The sequence below is a fragment of the Anser cygnoides genome, chromosome 3, assembly GCF_040182565.1.
Source record: "Anser cygnoides isolate HZ-2024a breed goose chromosome 3, Taihu_goose_T2T_genome, whole genome shotgun sequence".
Lineage (NCBI taxonomy): Eukaryota > Metazoa > Chordata > Aves > Anseriformes > Anatidae > Anser > Anser cygnoides.
The window spans coordinates 61401281-61426693 of record NC_089875.1 but is presented as its reverse complement, the minus strand read 5'-3'; the positions used below and the strand labels follow the sequence as shown (position 1 = coordinate 61426693).

The window sequence follows — 25413 nt, the reverse complement described above, 5'->3', positions numbered from 1 at the left end:
TTTAGAAGAAGCTCAGTCCAGTATTTCTGAAGTGCAACTTCCTACCATAAATGGTCATGTAAAGAGCAGAGTCAGCACATTGTGCAGGATAACCCTAAAAAGATATATCCATTGCTGCTCACTTAATTGAACAGAATACACACAGCCCATGCAAATTAACAGAATTTCTGTTAAAAGCTTGACCCAAAATGAGTAAGTAAAACTGAAAGTACAATATGTACATTCTATTACAATTAGAATTCAATTTCCAAAACTAACAGACTGTAATTTCAGGTTTAATTCTTAACAAATATTATAATGCCAGAGGATGGTGCTATTTGCCTGCACATCCTCGAGGTAATTCAGAAACATCACACCTTTTACACACACACTGACTACATCTACACAAGTACGTTCCCACTGATTGTATTACAGGAATGCAAGTCATCTTACAAGAGAAAGCTTTCCCAACCCACAACTTTCATTTATGCACCAAAATATCCTCAGCAAGAAATTAAAATCCTCAGCAAGAAGTTAAAAATATGGAAAATAATATAAAAGAAAACTATACTGGCAAACTGATAGCACACAAAAAGTGGCATCATGTTATAAATGTTCAGCTCTTCCACAACTATTCCATACTTTTTCCAGAAACTTAATGATGTATCTTTTTAAAGTTGCAGAAGAAAAAAATGTATTTAGTAGTCCTGCACAATTCAGCATGTTGAAGCTGCAAGTATTTTCAGCTTGAGTTCCAGACTGTCAACTTTTAGTGCAGTGAGAACTTCCAAGGTAAGATTAGCTAAAACCTTATTTAATTTCGGCTCTCTGAATCCGCAACTCTCCCACTCTGCTGGTGACATTACAACCACACTAGACCCTGTCTGGGTCAGAGACATGACCTATATGTGAAAATTAATCAATGCTTTCTTAAAAGTCAGGCAAATTTACTTGTGTGTATATATATATACACACACACATATATATATATTAAAATAAATAAACTTTACACATTCACTTTTCTATTCTTCTGCAAAGTCAGCTCTGTATAAGAAAAATACATTTACTGGTGCCACTCTGTGGTTTAAGGGATCACAGTAGAGATTGCAATGTCATAGCACAGGGCACATTAACATTACTTCAGAGTGAAAGATGTGTGGCTTCAAAGGACCAAAAGAATAACTTAATCATATAGTCAAGAATTCATCAGCTACTAAAAAAAAAAAAAGCAGTTTAGCAACATAAGACATTATTTAAAAAATGTTCAACAGATTAAGTACAGTTAAAAAAATAAAGATATGGTCAAGCAGTACATCAATTATTGAAAACTATATATACATACAAATATACAGAGCCTACAGCAAACTGAAACATGCATTTAATCACACTAGTAGGAATTGCATGATTACAAGGGAGACACTCACTGAAATTCTGCATTTCTGCTTGCAAGGTTATGCTAATTCAATAGTATATCCTCAGAAACGCCCCCTTCTGGTTTGTTTTTTCTTTTAAATGGCAAAAGATGGACGTTCTCTACTTACCCATTTTACAAAAAGTCAGCAACAGACTACAATTTTGAAAGTTTTACCTATAACAAAGATGAAAGGAAATGACAGTATTCATTACAATTTCATTAAAGGTAAAGCTAGAGATGGTAGGAATGGTGTTTGCCAACAGAAATGGGAATAAAAAGGTCATCCCCTAATCATACAGCTGATGGAATGATGCAAAAGATTCCTCACGGCTGATGATCTCAAACCACAAAAGAACTTCCCGTCCGTAATTGATAAGCCCCCAATTATGAAAGAACAAGGATAGAGTAGAAGTACTTCAGATATATTTTACAGGGTTTTACAAAACACCATAGCTCAAAGGTGGAACCGTAACTTGAAAATCCTGCCTCTTTTGCAATTCCAACTACTCTCTTAATATCCAAAACCTAAGAAGATACTGGAAATGTATAACCTTGTAAAAAGTTAAATGATATATTGAATGATCTCAAAAAGTTGTGTGTCTGTTTAATACACACATTTAAAAGTCACTTATAAATAAAGCAATTATTTTGAAGAGTAAAATGTTAAGCAGGTTCAATTTTTTTTTTAATCATTCTTAATGTAACAAAGAATAACTGTTAAGAAAGGACAAGTGGGAAACAAAAGACATTAAAAATGCATTGTTCTCCTTTGCACATGCAAATTAGGTGAAGTTAAACATTTCACACAAAATCTGTTCAAATGAAATTTGCTGAGTGAACATACACCTTTTATAGTACTTGTTTTACTAGGACTAAATTTAATGAAGCAAAACACACGCTTATCAAAACCAAGCGAAGTAATTACAAGGTGTTGCTTTTTCTTTTTCAATCCCAGAGGCTGATATTGATCAAGTATCTACTCTTCCACTCCTTTACTATCTGATGATTTTAGATTACAGGGGGAGGGAGGGTTATGCCATTACTCCTCAACTAAAAGATATTCATTTAAGTAGCTTTAAAAAAAAAATTACTGCAGCATCACATTTCTTCTATAGAAATTTCAGAAACAATACTTAATTTTTAACAGATTTTCTTATATACAATTTGACATAGAATAATTAAAAAGAAATTAGAATTTAAAATGTTTTCTATTTAGATGGGACAGTTTAAGTACTCTTAGAAGACATTCAACATCAATTAAACCTTTAAGGGTCCTTTCAAACCAAACTATCTACCAGTTTGCAGTAGGACATCCAAATCAATGGGGGATAAGAAGATGTTATTTCGTATGTTGACAGCTCTCCACTGGACAAGCCTTTAACTGGTCATAATTATACTAGCAAATCAGCATTTTTATTCTATCTTACTACTACAATTCAAAGCTCAAGACTTATGATATAACTAGTTACATCACCTCTAGGAGCTCTCTGGTGGTACATTTTCCAGATACTCCTGTGCTGTATAGGACCTTTTTTTTTTTTTTTTTTAAACTTACCTCCTAAACCCTAGCAACTTTTTTTTTTTCCAAATGACAGAAAAGTAAAATCTCAGTTTTGTCCTCAGTGCTACACAGATTAAAGTTCAATAGATCAACATCAACTGTCTAACAAAGAAATATAAACTGTCTAACAAAGAAATACAGACATTACTAAACACATTCCTAAAGAAGGACAACCACATTCTCCACGCATGGATTGAGAAGCAAGCGATTAGATAAAGCAGTCTGAAACTACTGAGGCATACTTTACTGCCAAGTTATTTTCTTCCAGTTACTGTTATTTTTTCTGTTGTCTCATCTGTCAGATCAACGGGCTTCAGCATCTGCTTTTGCCATTTCCTTTAATTCTAATTTAAGACACCCTGCTCATTTCCAAAATAAACATAATTGGTTTGCCACTCTGCTATCTTGCCCTGTTCATGAGTACGTTTAAATCATAGAATCATTCAGGTTGGAAAAGACCTCTAAGATCATCTGGTCTAACCTTAGGAAGGGAAAAAGGAAAATGGCAGAGGTAGCAATGGCTATTAAAAATACAAAGCGTATTGAAAAAGAAAAGCTTTACTGTTCTTTGTTATTTAAATGTATTAGTGGCAACACATTTACAGACAAAGGATCTTTGAAACCTAGGTGTGAAACTGCTAAAGATCTCTGAATCTAATTTGCAAAACAAACACAAGCTCCATCAGTGCAGTAGGCTAACCAACATACTGAATTCATCTGCAGTCAATTATTATATAAACATCTATTAGTACAACTTTAGAGACAAATCTTAAGCTATCCAAAAAGTTACAAAGGCAGTTTTCCTGGACCACCACTACGCACCATGTTGTTTGTCCAAACATGTTGCAAAAACAGATCATACACAAGACATTATTCCATAGGGAACACATTATGTATGCTGCCAGTAACAGCGGATATTATTAGGAATTTAGTGAACCTAACATAAATCAGATGATTAAATTGACAGTAGGGCTTTCACTAACTGATATAATATCCAAGTATTTGGCAATAATTGTATTTATCAGGGAAACTGTTGCAAGAAGCAGAGACCCTGGTCATGCTAAGGTAAGAAGGTACAAGTAAGCAAGGCAAAAGGTAAGCTACTTATATATATATATATATATATACACACACACAGTAACATACACGTCTAAGAAGCAAAAGATATGTTAAAAAAACACTGTTTTGCGTTAAAATTTAGGAAAAGTTTATAAAAATTGCCCTACTCCTTGGCATAATTAATTCATTTGTTTACATTAACTTTTCCCCTTATAAGTGTTTTACGTTATCTACATTACCTATCTATATTACATTTGCATTACTTATGTACATTATTCCTCTGATAACTCCTCCTAACTGTTCCACAGTTTCCTATGAACTCTTCTGCCCCAAGTCAAAGATCAGGATTCCAGAGTTATCAAAGATGAATTGATTAATTAAGTCGAGAAAAAATAGAGACTGAATGTTACCATACTCTGAACAAGGGAGACCCATTATGTGGAAAAAACACCCTGCATATAAGAGTGACACGAAACAGAGCATTGGAGGCTCCATTCTTCATTGCTATAACTATTCAGAAACCCAAGCCGATTTATAAAAAGCTGTGTATCTGAGTCTAGAAGAAAACCTGAATATAGTACAACACAATATATAGTTTCAAATAAATTCTGTAAGCTTTATCAGATGCAGATGAATACCGGGAAGAGGAAAGTTCACTTGCCAGTCTGAAGAAGTGCATTTCACTCTACCTGGACTTCAGAGAGGAACCTGTGTGGACTGAAGTTCATTTTTTCAATGTTTTCTTCTTCTTCCATGTTGCAGTGAAAGCGGAGTTAAAACACTTCACACTTACAGTAGTAACTGCGTGCATACAGATAGCAACCACAGCCTCACAATATTTCTTAGCATATGTATATTGCCAGAAAAATAGCGTTAAAATCATACAATTCAAATCACATTTTTGCCTTGAAAAATGTTTCCAAGAAATCTTCAATTTCTCTTTTTTTTTTTTTTTAAACTTACACATTCAGTAGCACTTCGCGTATACTCAGTTTCACCATCTTGCCTAGTTGACAAGCAAAGTTAGTCATTTTCCTGTTTACGTAGGTCAGCAACAGGGAAAAGGAAAACTTTAAAAATAGGAAAATGTGATTCTAAAACCACAAAAAGGGGTTAACAAGGACTCAAACAAGGAGTACCCAAAATAACTTCAACTCATATTCTGGAATTAATTAGATATAAAATTTCCATTTAATATGAGTTTTTAAATGCAGTAAAAATATGGAAGAACTGAAGCAACAACAAGTTACAGTCTCTGTCAACTGGGCATCACATGTTCTGCACACACAGGTATCTTTTATATTAAAGTTACCAACAACCCTACTTTTCCAAGCTTATGGCTTTTTCAGCATAAATTTCTACCAGAGATTCTGACTGCAAATTTTAAATGTCACGGGTACGGAGGGAAGAACCTGGGACTGAAAGCATTTGTAACTGTCTACTCTGAACACTGAAATGTGTCAGGCATCATGAAAGAATCATGGTATCATGAAAGTATACACAAGGAAGGTGATTAAAAAGGGGTAATATTTTAACACCCAAGGACAAAACAGTTTGGGTAAAACCAGAGGCACACAAGTAGTGAGTGGGCAGAATTTCTGTTGATGCCATAATACGGCAGAGTTTGACTAACAAGTTTTGTAACAATACTGAACCACATATAATAAGCAAATCTATGATACTGCAGAAACACATCCAGAAGACAGTACAGAGATACAGCAGGTATTGATAACGTAAATTTTACAGGGAAGAAACAATAGCTTTTGCAGGGAAAGATATCTAGAGTAAAACATACATTGTAAAGCAATGTTGTATTTTATGCTTGTATTTTAACATCTTTGCAGGATTTTTTTTTGCCCTTTAATTTCATTTCTGAATTTTTACATGTGCTTCCTATTAGAATTCAAGCTCCTTTTTGTTGGTAACTGATTATATTTTAAACTGCTTCTTTTATTCCGACAATTTTGGATTTGATACACTAATACTTCTAATGTTTAGGTTAACTACTTTATAGAGCTGAAATGTATTGTTGTACAACTGTGAAATACCACTGTCTAAGTCTTGTCAACACCCTTGTTTTGAGCACTCAAATGCAAACTTCAGGCAAGTTACAACTTCTAAATTGATAATACAACAGCAGTACAGCAGCAATCATTTATCCCTAGAATTGCTAAATGATACATGCTGCAAAGAGTGGGTTGTCTCTAAAGAACAGTATTCTACCTCAGAAAACAGAGGGATAAAATATAAATAATCTAATTAAGCTGCTTTTAAATGAATAGATCCTTAAAGCAAGTGTCCCTGAATTTTGTTTCCTGCTGTGGGGTAAGTGTTGGTTAGGAATGGTAAAGCTGAACACTCACTATTATTGAAGAACACTAGCTGTCAATTCAATTAATTAGAAAAAAAAATAATTCTCACAGACAATACAAAAATCTGATCAATGACCTGATAAAAATGTATAAAATAATAAATTAGTCCTTGTATGAGATGTATCTTAATTTCAGAAAGACTATTTCCTTAAGTTATGTTTTCAAAGACGAGTATGTATTTACCATATAGTTTTCATATGAGTTGTACATAATTCTACAACCATTTTTCAGAACTTCGGAATCCTATAATGAAAACAACTTTTTATTTCTTTTCTAACTTTTTACATCTTTTAACCATTATAGTATTAATTCCATTAATTCCTCACACCAGCCTGCCTCATATTCTAATGATTCTGATTATTCAGAATGCTCATGCTGAACCAGCATTAGACTGACTGGTGTTCTCAGCACCGTATTTATCCAAATATGACAGTCCAATGCTATATAAACCAAGTATTTAGAACCTTGACATATTAATAATGGACATTCAATACTGTCTGTAAGTGTCTAAAGTTGTTTAATAAACACTTGGTCCACCCAGAATAAAAAGAAATACAAGGAAAGAAGGAACTTTAACTTACTGCGCCCATTGCTATATTGACTTTCCAACGATCTTCTTAAGAAGAAAACTGCCCTTCAACACTAACAAGGAATTTACAGATACATAGTTCTCACATGTTAACAGAGAAAATTCACGTATATGACAAATTGTTATGTATATGACAAAAAAATGTTTTACTAAAATAGGAAGTGAAGAGTGCATTACCTTGCAGACTTTCAATTAACAAGATTTTTAAAAACTGTGATTCCAACCATACCTTTCTTGCAACCCAGCAATCACATCTGAGATTTTTGTACATTTTTCACTTTACCTTCTAGAGACACCGAAAAAAGAAAATGGTGGTTGATCTTTACCATAATCTGAAAGGACTGATAATAGAAGGCCACTGTAAGAACAAGTAGAGCTACTGTTTCCCCAGGATCTCTGGTCCTTCTGAAATCCCAAATTTCTGAAAAGGATACAACCATTTTTAGTCTAAGCTCTCTTAGTTTCCAACCAAAATACCCAACTTTTATACATGATGTAGTCAATTGTGAAAATGATCAACTCTGCATTGGTGTATACTTTGTCTGAAAAAGGTAAACCATGCTAGTGTTAAAGGACCATAAAAGAAAACTCAGAAAACGCCTGGAGTGTCACTTTTTCCAGTGTAGGTGTACAATATATACAAGGAGAAGCTCAAAGAGGTATCTCAAAGGATTTTAAAAAGCTTTTCATTGCTGATGACACATTTTTCCCTGAAATAAGCCACTTCCTTTCTAAAACCCACACAGTACCTTATGTCAAGATTCAGTAACTTCTCTTAAAGTCTGTGTATACATTTTTCTTACCTAAAACACGGAAGTCTTAAATTCTCATTACTTTCCATGATTTAAGATCTATCATCAGTCATGTCAGATTTCAAACATTTCCACTCGGTAAAGAACATATTCTCCTTGTGACAGACTGAATACATGCAGTACCTGAGTATTACTAAGTACAACAGACTTAGCAAGCATTTGAGAACTGCTATTAGTGAATAATTAGCAAAGCCAATAGAAGTTGGGGGAAAAAAATTCTTCTGAGCCACATGGGCATAGCCAACTGATTTTCATGCATGACAAGTGGAAGTAAAACCTCAGGGTTTCTTCTTGGCTAGTGAAAATATATTGGACATTAAACTTCAGAATGTTTTTTTCCTCCAAGATTTATTTGGAATTGTCCCTAAAAATAAAATTGAAAAATATCAGTTCATGAGTTTTTTCAGTAAGATCTCCAACTTCACCTGCCCATAACAACACAGCAGAAGTGACCAAAGTTACCTGTTAATATCAATGTCCAACTGATATTCTGGCTATAAAGCCAGAAGACAAGTATTTGTCCTTGGACTGAGAAACCCTCATCATTATGGATCAAAACCAAACTTTGCTGCGTTCAACTGACTGAAAAGAAAAAGCTAATTACATTAAGTCACACTGTGGTAGCATTCGTGGTTTTTTTTCTAATCATTTTTTTTTTGATGTAAAGCAAAAGTGAAGGAAGATATTTATACAGGAGAGGCGAAGAAAGAATTCTAGAAAATTGAAAGATAAACAATGTTAACAAAATGCAAGCTAAGCATCTAGTTGTTTTGCTTGTGGGCTGTATTCTTGAAACTGCCTAGACCATCTTCATAACTACGTCAATAATCTGAATACCTGCACTATTAATAAAAATCATAAATCAGCAATAAATGCCAGTGAAGAAATACACACTTCTTTGTTAACAGCCACAAAGCAGTACAGCCCAGTATTTAGAAAACTAGACTTGAGCTTGAGACCTGCATTCTATTCCTAGATTATCTAGCACATCATGAGTAAGGCTTTTCAACTTCCGGTGCCTTACTTTCAATTTTGCCTCTTTACTGCAAAACTTGTTTCTTGTCAAGCATTTATACATATAGCCCTATAAAGGCCCCTGCTAGTCTTGAGAAACAACCATAATACAAAATAGCTGGTGCCCCCAAAGAGTTCAACTATGACAATGCCTTCCTTAAAAAAAAAAAAGAAAAAAAGACTATATTCCTTGCTACCTACCACCTATCAAACTAACCATACTCAGTTCACAGTATTTTTTATTTCCTGCAAGGATGGCACATTTATAGAGATCTGACCTCCTTCTTGCTCATGCATCACTAAAACCAAAAATCTTAGTGTCATAAAGTGGTTAACAATTCCGTTAACAGTGCCTGAAATGGAATAGAATCTAGCTCACTCACCAGTATCTGTATTTGTTCTGAAATACTAACATGGGTAAAAAGAAATGAAAACGTAGTTTAGCCAGAAAAAGCAAACAGAAATTAAACAAATAAGCACAGAATGCAGATCCTTTTGACTAAGAAGGTACCATTTTTACATAAACATTTTTGAGAAATTTGAACTTTGCAGCTTCTCTGACTATAGTGAGAGCAAACATACTGCAACAGCGCACTTCAAGTTGGAATCTCTGAACATCACTAAGCAGTCACTGCTCGGAAAAAAGCAGACACCTGAGCAATGCTATGTATGTGAAGAACATCACTACCTAAAACAAACAAACAAACAAACAAAACTAAGATTTCACTCTGATTTTATAGATGCAAAGAGACTCAAGATAGCCAATTGAAATATGAAGATAAGGTCCATCTTCATCTGCTATTGACGTGATAAATGAATACCTCACTAGTAAAAAAAAAAAAAACAACCTTCTCTAGAGCACCCGTATTCTCATTATACACAATTTGCACTGTGTCTTCATAAATCTGTAATTTTTAGCAAGTTGTTCATGAAGCATGAACTCTCTTTTAAAATCTATTATTTTAATCTCTGAAGCCCACAACCACTTTACAAGTTCTGGTCATCTCCCATTCATTTTATTAACAGAACGTTGTATTTTATTAACAGAACGTTGTAGAGGGCAATGAGTTGCTTCCTAAAGGAATCTTACCAACACTAAATATCCAAATCTATTAATTGATCAAACCACAGACATGCCTCTAAAGTCAGAGACTATTGTTTCTAGCAGGCCATTTTTAAGTATGCAATATAATGTTTCCACAAACCAGATAACATACTTCTGTAACCACACAGACACCAGAAACTTAAGGACCATTTCATAAGAATCATTCATTTCCCAAAATCACCTTAATTCACAAATTGTAATTAGCTTTAACTGTTGGTTATTTTAAAAAAAAAAAAAAGTACTTCAAAAGACAAGTCTACACAAAGGAGCAATTACTCAATTGCTGTAGAGTACGGCAGTACTAAAATTCAGACCCATTCTCATTAAATCATCCCATTATATCCAGTGATTGAGGAAGCACAAGAGAGCTGCTGAAAAGTAAATAAATCGCCAGTGGCTTTGATTGTTGTTTCATCCATGTTTTCTACTAGAGAATAAACACACACATTCCAGAAAAACAAACAAAAAAACCTTTTCTCTTACATCCCCATGGAAAAATCCTGTAATGTCAAAAACATTAGCACACAGAAGTATAGATAATTTGGAGTAATGACATTTCCTCATCATCTAAACAGAAGATCGAACATTGTGAATTGAACATAAAATCCACTTAAGAGTTTATCAGCTGCCTGTATTTCAGAAAAAAAAAGGACGTTATCAATTAAAAATTACCTCAATTCTCAAAGAAACAAAACCAGATAAGCAACCACTTTCAATAGTTAGTGAATTATGAGATGAAATTTTGCTTTTTTTTCCCTTCCCAACCCCAACTCATAATCAACATTTAATATAAAAAATGTTTAAACAATAACTTTGCAAAACTGAACACTGAAGATTTCAGAGACACAGAAGACTGTATTTGACTAGTGCCCTTGTAAAAGGTACTGTAATTAACTACCTATACTCCATAAAAACAATTCATACCCTATCTTCATACAATTTCGCATAGCTATTCATTTTTGCAGCAGTAGTAGTTGCTCTGAAACTTTTTGCTTACGTTTTGAGTTTCAGAAATTCTTGATTTCTGAAAAATGTATTTGAATTACATGATCAGAGTAAAAAAGTCAGAACACAAAATTACACAGACTAACTCTCTGTACCAGCTAGTCTCTTCGAAATATTATTGTACAACAGTTCCAGAAATTCAAGTACCTGGCTGCTTCTGAAGTTTAAGATCCTGAGAATTGTCTGAACAATTCAAGGAGAAATTACTCATATAGCTATTTCTGAATAACAAATAAAAGCTAGATATGTGAAGTTTTAACGTCATGGTTTTAAAATCTGAATTTTATGCTTCTAACATCCTATCCTTTGAAAAAAACATCATTTTCTGTTGTGATTAAAAATAATCTATAACTATATTAAAATCACCGTCCAAAGCGTACAATGCAGCAATCATTTCTGATATCCCAGCAGGCACTGTTATTTTCCTACTCTTCTCGTATTTTATTTTGACTTTCAATTTGCCCAGATTTTCCAAAACAAGTTCAGATAGAAATCAAAATCAATTTACCCTAACTTTCCAAAACAAGTTCAGCTAGAAAAAGAAACTTAAAAGAGAAAAATGGAAGATGTATTCAGAAAGGTTGTTTTTTTTATTCAGCTGTAGTAGCTTGACTTTCTACTATAACAAAGAGCTAGTATTAGATAGCTTTTTAGAGCTTTTTTTCTTTCTTTCACTGATATCCTTTCCTTTCTAAGACCCTGATAAGGTTTGAAAATGCTATTAAGATGATCTAAGTAACTTCAAAAACCCATTTGTAACCAAAAGCCAACTGGAGCCCCAATACAGTATCTGAAGATGCACTACCATATACCAGTTTTTGCCTTACTTTCTCCAGAAGAATCCTCCATGAAAAGAATAATGCTGTGCAAACCTAGATAAGAATTACAGTCTGTTTCCACAACAGAAAAACTCATTATAGAACATTAAATTACAACTCCATTTCTAGTAGGTAGAAGAACAAGAAATTGTAATTAAGTCAGTACTTCAGAACATAGATTTTATTTAAGCACATAAAGCAATATCCAAAAGGCAAATTTATATAAAAAAATATTCAGCAGCCACTTAATTAAAAAATATGTACAAAATAAATTTAATGTACACAATACCTTAAGAGTATACAGTCCAACACCAGCAGGATTAGGTCTATGTAGCTTAAATATTATCTTTTGCATGTCTGTATTTGTCAACATAGACACAAGTATTTTACAATGTAAATACATGAATTCCAAAACAAATACTACAGCTAACTCATATTAGACAAAAACACATACTAGCTGTAAAACAGGGGGAAAATATATATATACACAAATCAATAAAATAAGCTTATTATTTTAAAGCATAAAACAGATAGACTGACAACTAAATCTAATGTTCATTAGGCAGACACTTCAGTGCAAAGACGGAGCAGAGCTCTTATGCAAAAATACCATATACGATAATATCATGCAGTATTGTAATCCTAGGACAATTTAAACTGTCACTGATAAAACAAACCTGGTTCTCATTATGGAAAATTTCAGGGAAATTAATGAATAACTAAGGAAATTATTAAAATACCTTTTTCATTTGAACAACATATTACCTTTGGTTTGAAAAAAAAATAAAATTTTGCAAACATTGAAATAAATCTCTGCTGAAAATTCACTGGAATTCAGGTTTATCCATCACATAGCTTTGCAGTGCTCAGCCTGCAGGTTTGTACTAATTTGAGGCTCATTTCAGGATTCAGTATTACAAACTGAAGAAAAAAAATCCCTCCCCCCTCCTTATACACTGAACAGCATGTACTGCTTCTTCAACATCACTGACAACACAGATACATGCAAATGAAAAAATATTTATATATGAAAAGCTAGCTACCAAACAAGATCCAAAGTTGTTTACTAAGGTATCAATCCCATAGTAAGACCTCCTATAAACACATAACGCTGATGCCCTTTAGCTTCACTCACTTGTTCAAAGTCTAATCTACATGAAACCCATGCCACTGATTTCCAAGTACTACACATTGCTACCTACTACTTGTACATACAACCCAAATGAACCCATGTAACGTACATCTTGGTACATATCCAGTATTTTGCTCTGAAGTTATTACAAATGCTAAGAAGTCTGAGGCAAAGAACAGCAGTCAAGGGAATGAGAAAACAGACCAACAACAATGAAAAGTTCAAAAAGAACAAGAGAAAAGATTTAGAAGGAAAAAATAAAATTAAAAATGCATGTTATTAGAAAACTCTACCTACAAAAATGTTAATTAGAGCCCAAATAGTATTTGGAACATAAGAAAGCAAAAACATCTCATTGTATAGCCAGACATGCCTACATCAAGCTTTGGACTAATATTTTACTTTTAAAAAATATAATTTTCCTACTAGAAAAACATGAACCATTTTGGAAAATTTGAACTTTAATTATTAAACTTCTCCAAGTAAGCCATTTTGCCCCAGCAGGAAAAATACATTTCAACTTTATAGCAGTATGAAGTTAATAGCTGGACTAACTCCAGATAAACAGATTGCTAAAAAGTATTTAAGGCTGTTCAAAAATCAGAATTTGCTGTTAAGACTAACAAATGAAGCAAATAGTGTATATGTACAATCTGTAGCAGCCAGACCTCTACAACAGATCTTGAACAGGCACGTGACACTAACCAAGAAGGCTCCAGAAACTCTTTGGATGTTAGTTTATGGAGAAAAGGAGATCCTCAACAAAAAGGTGAAGAAAGCATATCAAGTCTGTTCCTGCTGATGAACTTATGAGAACATAGTATGTATGCTGGATTGTATTACTTACACTTCAATGCTTTAAGGCACTTGAACTAAGTACAGATACAGACAGCTCCATTTAACATGTAACCTAGAACATAAACACTGCAGCACTGCTATTAGATAAAACTTTTATTAGTAAGGATAAGAAATATCAATTTTATTCAAGAGGTCAGAGGTCAAACTGTCCTAAAAGTCAACATAACATAGTCAACATAGTCCTAAAAGACAACAGCTAGCATTACCAGATGAACGATCAAAATATACAGAACGTGAAATCTGTACCTGAGAGCACTGGAACGTATTTGTTTTGATTTAGAAAGAAAATTATAGTGCAACCTGAAGTCAAGAATAAGCCTCAGTTTTTGCATTCTTTTTGATACAACATGCTGAATGAAAACTAGACTTAAAATAGATTAAAATTTTATCTCCTGTTCCATACTAGCTGCCGAGTTTAGTAGGGATAAATGTATGGCAATAGAGTATACAAATGTATTTTATTTCTTTTTTTAGTTGCAGCAGTACCCTTATTGCACATATTGCTGATCAGGATCTAAAACACTGACATTGACATTGGAAGTATATTAAAAGAATTAATGTATACTAATAGAAAAATTGATACATACATGCAGTTACTAATTTGACTAACAAGGGCATCGGAATATGGTAACCAGCTAAAAAATTAAGTCCAAAATGTCCTGATTCTAATCTTCAGTGTAAAGCTTTAAAATAACAGTGATGGGTGCCAACAGTAGAAAAGAACACATGTTCACTAATATGGGAGTTTTCTTCAAAACATGCAAGAGGCAGATACAAACAGCACCTATGTTTTGCCCAAAATGTTTTTTTTTTCCATTAAGCAAAGACTCCATGCTAAATTTGAAAGGAGAATTGTTATTCCAATACTTTTTCTGAAATACTTGAGAATAAACTGTAGAATCTACTAAAACTTCTTATGAAACACATGCCAGGTATTTATCTACAAAAAAACTCACATTTTGACAGCTGGTTGGAGAGTGGAAAGAGTGGGGAACGCAATTCTAACTTTGTTAACTTGCTCCCCAACAAATTTGGTCCTATCAAAAACTATACATGTCCTATTACAACCATTAATCAAAACCTGAGGTTAGTGACGTTTTTAAAAACTGAAGGTATTTCTGTTGTAATATTTTAAGTACAATAAAGACAGAAGAGAATAGCGACATTGAGTGGAAATAAATCAGTAACGAGTGGTAGTTCAGTAACATACCTTAGGAGAATATTTAGCTTTAAGAATATTCAATAGAACAGTTGTAATATAAACTGAGGTTCCCACTTCCCAAACTATACACCACATAGCAAAACTAAATTGTTTACAAAAATACTTCAGTGTTCTTCCCAACTATATACACACACACCCCTAGAGGGGTGTTTCAAGAAGTCTAAGAGTGTTTACAGAATTTTGTACATGAATTATCTATATACTAAAGTTCAAGACTTCATAAAAGTTAAAAATGTTAAATTGTCAGTGAAAATTAGGCAAAAATAAAAATATTCAGTGCAACACCTTAAAAGTTCACATACAGATTTGTTACCAATCTAGTAGTGAGAATTACCGTGTCAATTAAAAAGTTTAAAAATTCAATTCTGGATTATAAATAGGTCCTATTTTTTTTTCCAATATACCAAGATATAAACATCAATTATTTCACTTTTCTTTGCACTACTGTCTTGTAAATGCTTTTTGTTGTTTAGCTTTCACAATATCATCAGGAGATGCTGATTTGAAGTCAAACGGTGTTATGGCTGTTATAGGAGCAATTTCCTTGGGTTTTACATCTTGTACTTGTCTACTGTATAGGAAAGCTTTGTGGATACCAGTTGTGTGTCGCTTATATCCTTTTGGAGGATAACGAAGACATAAGGTTAAAGCAAAAGCTGAAGGTCTTGCACACAGAGCCTTCACCCATGAAAGAGACAAGTCCTGCCTCTTAGAAGTAAGCCCTCTTTTGATCTTTTTATTCGTTTTAGCAAAACCAGAACTTTTTCCCTGCTTTACTTTTAAATGTTTTGTTTCAGGAATTAAGATATTTGACTGTCCTATTACATTTTGTTCTGCAGATGCATCTGCATTTTTTAAAAGGACACTTAAATCAATGTTTGTTCTTTTAGAGGGCCTCAAATCAGTTACACTGAGCATGGAGACGTCCTTTTTTTCTTGAGTATTATCTACTTCAATAGCCTCTGCTATTAAATCAGAGAGTGATAAGTTCTCGACTTCCTTTAGTGGAGAAACTGTAGAGAGGGCTAGCGAAGACAAAGATCCTGTTAACTCTGGCATCCCACCTGAAGTCTGTGCTTGACTTACTAGTTGTGATAATGATGATGCTCCCAAACTCCTATCTGTGAGACTGGCTGTTGACTGGGTATAAAGATCAGCCAAAGAGTAACAGTGGCTTGCACCACTTTCCTGGTGCTCCTGAAGTAAGTCAGCCAATGATGTACTTCCAGACCTTAACACCGGCAAAGCAGCCATCTGTGAAGAGGGGCTTTCTTGTTTTCTACTTTGTGCAAGTGAAGAAAAATTTTCAAGTTCATTCTTTCTATCTGCAGTATTACTGACTTCATTATCAAGAGCCAATTTTCCTAAAGCACTTGATATACAAGGAGGACTATAAAAATTTGCATTACTATTACTATCAGAAACATTTAAGGAAACAAGAGGAATGCTGTCTTGAAGACTCAGAGAATCAGAAGCCACATTCTGCGTCAGCAAGGATTTTAAGTCCTGTGTCTCCTTGCTTTTGAACTTCTTAAAGGAAGAATTTCCAGATGGGTTACTTCCTATGCTAAAGCAAACATCTTCACTGTCAGGAATCAAACTTATTACATTAGCACTTTCTGGTAGTTGATTCTCTGCCTGATTATTCACAGGCTCACAAAGTGATCCTTTATACAAATCATCACTGAAAGGAGACAGAACAAGTGATGAGGATTTCGATCCTTTCTTTTCAGATGAAGGTACGCTGGATTTTTTAACATTAAGTAGCATTTTGTCATTTGCAACTAAGGAGTAACAAGCTGAACCAGCTTTGGCTGTCAAGTTTCCAAGCCCAGGTTTGCTGGTGTTGTCAGCAACATTTTCTACTGCACAAGAGAAACTGTCTTTATTAATAAATATTTCTGGACAACAAAGTAAGTCTCCTTACCTTACAATAGCCAATAATTTTCAGATGGAAGTGCAGTCACAACGAAACATCCATTTATTTTTTTTTTAAGTAGACAGCAGCAACAAAAATCAAGAAGAAACATGAAAAGGCATTTAATTACTAAGTGTTACTCACATATATCCACTGTTCTACAATTAAATTATGGTTATCTACTGAAATACTTAAGAAACTTTACAAATCAGCAAAGAAATGCCAGCAAAGGTTATGAAGATTTAAAGCATAAACAAAACCACAAGAGTTACTATTAAAACATTACCAAAAAAAAAAAAAAAAAGAGGCATTTGGGATGGGAGATATCAGCTCACCAAACAAATACTAAGTACAACTTAGGAAATGTATTCACACAATTAAGTCTTATATTAGAATACAGAAATTTACTGTGAAATGCAGATGGTTGCTTACAGTCAGAATTTAAGCCGAGACTAAGGTTTTGACTTCCAACTCAAGAAAAGCTACTGCTTCCTTTAAATGCTTTTTAGAACACAGAAATAGAAGTTGGTGTTTTTAAAACTTCCAATAAATTACTAATGCAACAATAATCACCTTCACAGCTTGTGAAGCCAAAATTAAATTGTACATAGAAATGAATCATCTTGAATCCAAACAATTAAATAGTAGTATACCTTTTGTCGTCTTTCCTACAATCATAGCATCCTCATTGTGGGTCTTCACATTTTGCTTACTGCCTTGGGAAAGCACAAGATCCAAGGCCTTCTGTACATCAAATTTACTATCCAGTACTGCTTGCACCATTGTTTGCTCTGGTACAGACTCTGCCAAAACTTCTCTCATTTGATCAAGGCATGAATTAAGACGGGCTATAAAAGACAAATAACTGTTATAAACTGGCACAAAATAAAGTCTTAATAGAGCAGCCTACAAACACCATGCATCTGATTTCTTACCATGATAAATTTTACCCAAAAACCCTGGAGAATATTTGACTCATTTCAACTATTGCTACAAGGAACATATTACTGACTACTATATATTCATTAAAGTCTCATCATTGAAAAATCTTAATGTACAATTGACTGCAGAGAAGAAATACAAATAATCACCTTAAATGGGATTCTGCATTGACTTACTAAATGACTTTGAATAACTTTAACAGCACACTTTAAGTGTTTACAGGTGCTATAATTTAGATCTAAAATAAAACAGCATTTTTGGGACCCTCAGGCCCTAACAAAAAATAAATAAATACTAGCATCCCTGGATCAACATGTCAGCTCTTTGAAATTACCTGCAACCTTTACCTTTCTTAAAACTGTAAAACATCTTTTGGATCATAAAATCCCATTTTATCTGCACCGTATTTCTATGTAGGAATACAGAAATACGGTACAGATAAAATGAAATTTTATGAAAAAATGTCATAGAACGTAAAGGGAAATTAAAACAGAACTTAAATAATCAAATCTTAAAGTGAAAAAATATATAGAAGCTATTTTCAATTTTCAGAATTTGAGCATAGCTCACAGTGAAAGAAAGTATACAACTTGGTAAGCAAACTTTCTTAAGTTAAAGTAGACAGTAAAATTGCCAACTAAAATAAACCTTATTATGTCTTGACTTTCCACACAACTGGAGACTGAATATTCATGAGGCTGCCATTCACTGGAAGTAGTGTTCTTATCAGATACAAACACAACAGAAGAAAATCTTGAAAATCATGAATGTCTTCTGCCAGTTCGGATTTCAGGAAGACGACTAAACAACAGGAAGAAAACTGCCCGTTCTTTATTTGAACACCTCCTCAAAGATGGGGAGGATTAAAGAACTCTACTGAACAAATCCAACACCACAGAACTCCAGCTTCCACGAGGTTACTTAAATCAGCTGCCTTGATCCATAACGCAAACAGCAAGTCTATGCTTCCCTGCATTTGCTCTTCAAAACAAGTACGGGCAGAGCCCTGGACAATGTGTTTGCTGGCCATTTTGCAGGTCCTGAGGGAACTTGCGGATTATAGTTCCTAAGCTGCTATCCGTCATATTTGAGAAGTTGTGGCAGTCCGGTGAAGTTCCCTCTGACTGGAAGAGGGAAAACAGAACCCCCATTTTAAAAAAGGGAAAACAGGAAGACCCAGAGAACTGCAGACCAGTCAGTTTCACCTTTGTGCCTGGTAAGATCATGGAGCAGATCCTCCTGGAAACTATCATAAGGCACGTGGAAAATAACGAGGTGACTGGTGACAGCCAGCATGGCTTCACTAAGGGCAGACCATGCCTGACAGGTTTGGTGACCTTCTACGACATGGTTACAGCACTGGTGAATAGGGAAAGAGCAACTAACATCATCTACCTGGACTTGTGAAAAGCATTTGACGCTGTCCCCTATGACATCCTTGTCCCTAAATTGGAGAGACATGGACTTGACAGATGAACCACTCGGTGGGTAAAGAATCAGCTGGATGGTTGCACTCAAAGAGTTGCGGTCAACAGCTCAATGTCCAGGCGGAGACTGGTAACAAGTGGTGTTCCTCAGGGGTCACTGCTGGAACCAGTGCTGTTTAACATCGGTAACATGTACAATGGGATTGAGTGTACCCTCAGCAAGTTTGCTGATGACACCAAGTTGCACGCTGGAAGCATGGGATGCCATCCAGAGGGACCGGAACAGGCTTGAGAGATGGGCCTTTGTAAACCTCATGAAGTTCAACAATGCTCAACATGAGCTAGCAAAGTGCACTTGCAGCCCAGAAAGCCAACCAAACCCTGGGCTACATCAAAAGAAGCGTGGCCAGCAGGGTGAGGAAAGTGATTCTCCCCCCCTCCTCTGGTCTCAAAAACCCAGTCTACTGTGTTGTCTAGACTACCTTTATCCACAGACTGACTGACTGTTTTTTAAGTTACCCTACGCAGCATTAATTCCTGCTGCAAAAACGTGTTTATTACACCCCAATTTAACAGATTTACCCATATGTCTGCATATTATCATAGGTTTTACCAATTTACTTGATACTGAATCTAGATTTGTCTATTGTTACAGAATTTTCTGCAAGTTCTGTTTTAAATAACAAATTTCATTCATACGTTTTATTGTCTGTTCATTCACCGATACACTTTACCTTGTGCTTATTAACATCATAAAAATAATCCTGAATATTCCCAAAAAATTAAGAACTAAATTAGCTATTAATACTTAGGAAAGAGACTTGTGAATCTTTTTTTCACAAAACATTTAATTAAGCTAACAGCTAGCAGGTTTAAAAAACAAAAGCAAGTATTTTTTCCCACATCAATCAGCGTGGAACTTTGCTTGGAACCTGGAGCTCACAGCTGCAGGACTGAATGGAAACCAAGGTCCAGTGGGTTCAAAACAATATTAGATAAGACTGGAGAGGATACAGGAATCTAGAGACACTGTTTCAAGGAAATGCATGATTTAGAAAATCTCTCAAATACTCCTAACTGCAATAATTTGGAATGTAATAGAAGCAAGAGACTATTCTATAAATACTCTGTTTTTTATACTCTCCCCTAGTCATCCATTTTTAAAGTCAAAATATTGAGCTAGATGTCTGAAACAGTACAGCTGTTCTTATGTTTGAATTTCATATCAAATCTCATCATTTCCAATTATAAACTAAGACCATATTTCAGTGTATGCAAGCAAGTTACAAGCAGCACACAAAAGGTAGTTACAAATTTGAAGAACCACCACCAATGCTATTGTTCATGAAGTGTGCTGCTCTAACACCAGCTTACAAAATAATGCTATTCTAGTACCAGATTACAAAATAGTGAACGCGAGTCTTTCATGTAATAAACACTGACCTAGGATTATTTTAGTTAGTCTTTAAGTCATAACAGAGATTCATCTGAGAACTATTATTTTTCTATAATTACCTCTATCAACTTCATCCAACTGATGATTGGATGCAAAATAACCAGCAGTATCTTCTGTACCTTCGTAGCCATATTCTTCTTCTAATGGCTCAGCACATGTTGCTGGTTTGTCTCGTCTTGAGTAGATAAACTGAGCGGCTATATTAGGTTAAAAAAAAAAAAAGTAAAAAAACACAAGTATTAAAACAATTCAACTATTTCTTCCTTCAAAAACAAAACCTATCTACAAGAAAAAAAGTTAGGATGCTGACCAGTTTTCACCCAAGTGAAAAGACAGGCTGGACAATACCCTTGTATCTGTCTATGTAACGCAATTATTCTACAAAGTTCAGTACACAAATAGAAAAATATATTCCAGGTATGAAAAACTATTTTTCATACTGAAAAGGCCATACCTATGGCCTAATGTCTTCATAACCTTACTCCACTTTTTTTTTTTTCCTTTTTAACTCAGTGCCAGCAAAAAAAAATAGCATGAAAATAAATGCTGCTTTTACAGTATTGCACTGCCAAACTATTGATAACAGTTTAACTCAGTTGAGCACATTCTTCTTTTTGTGGAATTTCATTGGAAACACAGGTCATGAGTTAAAATGTACATTCACACCAAACTTTTAACAGGTGCATAATTCCATTCTGATTTAACAGCACATTAACATATATACAGACATATATACACAGCTCGTGCTGAACAGGAGCTCATGACATACTCTCAGAAATGTACAAAGCATAACATCAACTGATGTCCTTATGTTTCTAATGTCCTTGTAAATTTAATATTCTACCAAGCTCAGAAATACTTACTGAAACCACATGCAATATCCAGAAGTAGTATTACCTTAGCAACTGTTTCCCAAACACATACTATTGCATATTCAATCACCATAACTGAAGCAACTATTAATATTAAAAGACTACTATATTAAAAGACTACTATATTCTGTATACAAAGAATTACATAGAAAGAATCCTTCAGAAAATTATAGTGCACAAACACCAGAATTAATTTTGCGATTTAGCAGTTTATACATTACAAGAGTTCATCAACAAATATAAAACTTATTAATATAAAATCTTATTTCTTAGCAAATGTCTGCAAAATCCTAGCAGTTAAACTTAGAAATTGAATATGAGACCATCGTAATTTAAATCAGGAAGCGTGACTACAAATAACAAGAATACACACCTTGATTAGCTTATCTAAAAAGAACAGGATGACAGAGGAACAGACTTTTAAAGACCTAATTAAATCAAGTACCTGTGGCCAGAGGCCACAGACTACATCACAGATGCAGTGGGTTTAGATCCAGTCAAGTTACCTGCAGTAGCACAGCTTCACATAAACATCAGCTATACTATTTTTCGGAGCTTACTCAGCTCTAGAAACACTGCCAAAGCTGGGGAAACCCTGAATAATCTTTCAGAGAATTGTGTGATGAACACAACCTCATGGTTTTACAGTCAAGTTGAATTCAGCTAGGCTCCGCCACTCCAATCACATCCTACTCAAGCCCGCAGCATCACTATATTTGCTCCTATTTTGCGATGTTCCCAAAGCTCAGAGACTTTTTAACACCGTGCAATCTTGCATGAGAACAGAAGCAACTGAGGACCGGCGGTGCATCCAACAGTAAGACTCCTTGCCAAACTTTTATTCAAAGTTGTGTATGAGATGTCAAATACCAGGAGCAGAATCACAGCTGCCAAGCCCAGCCAAGTCCTACTGACATTTTTTAAAGACACTATACGTTTTAAGACCATCAACACATCCCCATAAACCAGGTTTTTACGTCTCCAGGTACATTCTGACCATCCATTATCCAAGATAATAAAATGGCATGATTGAACACGTAGACAGTACTTGTATGTAATTACTGGAACTAACCTGTTGAAGGAGAAATGCAATAGTCATCTTCTACTGATTGGCCATACACATCATCATCTTCAAAATCTATGAAGCAAAACCATTAAGATTAGTCTGCACAATTTCTAAGTATTTCATGCATTGGTTCAAATGACAGTTTTCATATAAGGTATTAAGTATTTCAGAAGTAAGTACTGTTAATTTGCCTGGGTAAGAAATTCAATGCTGCAACAACAGAATTGGTTTTCTCTTTAGAGAACAGAATTAAGCATTTAATACTCTATTCCTTAGCTGAAAACTTTTTAAAGTTGCAATGCTTCACAGCTCCTCCTTCATCATCTCCTTTGGAAGACAGCCATCATAAGCCAAACTCAACTTTCTACAGTTCTACAGGCTTTTAACCATAGCGCTTCTCTTGATATTTTTGTTTGACATCTCAGTAGTCTAACCACAGAGAGATCCCTATTTCAGTAACTCACACTGGTATTTCTACTCCATACTTATCAACTTCTCACCTTTCTTCTCCGGTCTATCCTTATGGTCACCCACCTGTTAACTCACGTTCAGCAAGGCAAAAATGCAATTCACAATTCCCTTTGACTACGCAAAATTGTCTCAACCAAAGAGGAAGAATCCTATTCAACTACCTACACATAGACATACACTCTCTCAATTAAGAAAATAAAAATCATATCTAGAATTATTAATCAGGAATCACAATGAGAAAGTAAACTATTTCCAAATAAAAAATAAATTATTCTAATATTATGTAAGTCTTGAAAATAAATTTGCACTTGTCACTAAGTAGGAATGAAATACATGAAGAACATGTTTAAGGATGTTATTGCACATGCTTGACAGGTTAACTGATAACGTGTATTTTTGTTTATTGAGTTGTGTTTTTTTTTTTTTTTAAAGAGTGAAAGGTAAAAGCTAGCAGCTAAAAAGAAATTCTGTACTCTGATATCAACTTAACAACCACTGAGCTGGGACATTACAAACATCATATCCATCCAAAAGAGTCACGGAATTATTTGGTAATTTATTAGGTATACTTGCACTAGTATAACCCGCAAGGCAGGCCGTGCAATGGTAATGGTTCACACGGATTTAAATGACTTGCCCCGAAGTTGCAAAAACATGGCACAAAACCCAACTATGCACTTTGCAAGAAATGTTCAGTGGACAGGTGCAATGTTTTGTATCTGACAGAGTGGCAACAAAATAGCTGCTCCCATACCAAGGTGCTATCTGAAACAGTACCAAGTGGAAGTAGGTCTATTTTTCCACACCCAGAGCCAACGCAAACAAAACCTTTGAGTGAAGGGCGCAATTGACAGTTTGCCTAAATTAATGGGACGGGAAACAAAGAAAGCCTGCAGGTAAGCACCAAACTCTGACATAAGCTTGCAGGGAACGAATGAGTTGTCGAGTGAAACATGACAGAGAAGGTGGCTCTTCCTCAGACGCTCAGCTCCATCTTTAGGACAACACCTCCATGTTCTGGCCGAATATCAGCACTCCATTGCCAGGGCCGGCCCAAGACCACAAACTTTCCCAAGCCCGCAGCGGGGCCGGCTCGGTTACACCTGGGCCGGCTTTCAAACCACTCCCACGCCTCCGGGAGGCGGTCGCTGCCGGGGGGCAGGCGAATCACCCCGCCGCGCCTCGGCCCAGCGCGCCGGGGCCGTGCTGTCCCCGGCCGGGGTGCGAGGCCTCGCCCAGAGCCTCGCCCAACCCCCGCGGGAGGGGAGGGGGCCGCCTCTGCCCTCCCACGGCCCCGGCAGCCCCCCGGCCCCCCTCCGGCACCGGGCCCGGCCCCGCCGCGGAGGCTGCCACGGCCCCACGGGGACGGAGCGGGGGCGGCGTCCGAGGAGGGGGGGAGGCCCCCGCAGCTCCGCCGGCGGCCGCTGCCCGCCACTACCTTCGTCGTAGTTGTAGCCTCGGACGTTCCTGTGCCGGGACATGATGGCGGCGGGCGCCTCGCTTGCCCGCGCTGGCGCTGGCACGGCGGGACTAGGGCGCCATCTTGGTCTCCGCCGGGCCGGGACGAATCATCCTGCGCATGCGCGCCCAGGCCCCTTCCGCCCGCGTCGGGCCCTCGCGCATGCGCGGTGCTTCCACCCCCCCCGCCTGTCACGGCCGCTGCACGGCTGGCAACGGGGGGGGGGGGGGGGGGGGGGGGAGGGGAGGGAAGGGAAGGGAAGGGAAGGGAAGGGAAGGGAAGGGAAGGGAAGGGAAGGGAAGGGAAGGGAAGGGAAGGGAAGGGGGCTGCTCCCCTCACACGCTGCCCATCAGCACTCAGCCATCCGACCCCGCTGTTTTGACATTTGAAGTGTGACCCTCTGTGTCTATGACATTACTCATTAAGCACAAAGGTGATAAACTGCTGGAACTGTGCGTGTATAAGCATTTATATTTATAAGCATGTATATTTAAGGTCACTGAAATCCGAAACAGTTGCATCTGTGAAGACAGCTCAGTATTCTGGGTTGGCATGAATTCGCTGGAGGGAATGCTCATTTGAACGCACTCAAAACACTGTCTCCATCATTGTGTACTGCGGGGTTGGAGAGGCTTAGACACGTGCTGCAAGTGGGGTTACTTGGTCACCAGCAACCAATGCAGCCCAGCAGCTGACCAGCTTAAACTGGTGGCTGTAGGTAAACGCAGGCTGCATTGTGTAGCGTTGCTATTGGCAGCATTAAATGCCAATACTTTGAGGAGTTGGGTTCTGTGGTGTTCTTGGTCTGACTTCATTGCCATGTGATGACAGGCACCACCTAAAAGCCAGTTAGGCCAGGTAG

At 36.1% G+C, this 25413-nt stretch overlaps 2 protein-coding genes across 2 annotated transcripts in view; both read right to left on the bottom strand.

The window, feature by feature from the left end:
• The window catches only part of LOC106032420 (HBS1-like protein), a 60069-nt gene extending 35381 nt beyond the window's left edge, over positions 1–24688 (bottom strand). The window contains exons 1-4 of the mRNA XM_048075650.2: positions 24531–24688; positions 22628–22693; positions 20743–20880; positions 17512–17706 (exon numbers count right to left, since the gene is read on the bottom strand). Of these exons, the coding sequence (XP_047931607.1) occupies positions 17512–17706; positions 20743–20880; positions 22628–22693; positions 24531–24573 (442 nt within the window). The 5' untranslated portion in view covers positions 24574–24688. The remainder of the gene's footprint in view (positions 1–17511; positions 17707–20742; positions 20881–22627; positions 22694–24530) is intronic.
• On the bottom strand, positions 11895–16589 carry LOC136790451 (uncharacterized). Its single transcript, XM_066994254.1, has one exon. The coding sequence runs from the start codon at positions 16192–16194 to the stop codon at positions 15382–15384; it is 813 nt and encodes a 270-aa protein (XP_066850355.1). The 5' UTR covers positions 16195–16589; the 3' UTR covers positions 11895–15381.
• Positions 24689–25413: the final 725 nt, after the last annotated feature.

Excerpts from the sequence above, each read along its gene's own strand:
- LOC136790451 (XM_066994254.1), bottom strand. The coding sequence starts at position 16,194 with ATGGCTGCTTTGCCGGTGTTAAGGTCTGGAAGTACATCATTGGCTGAC.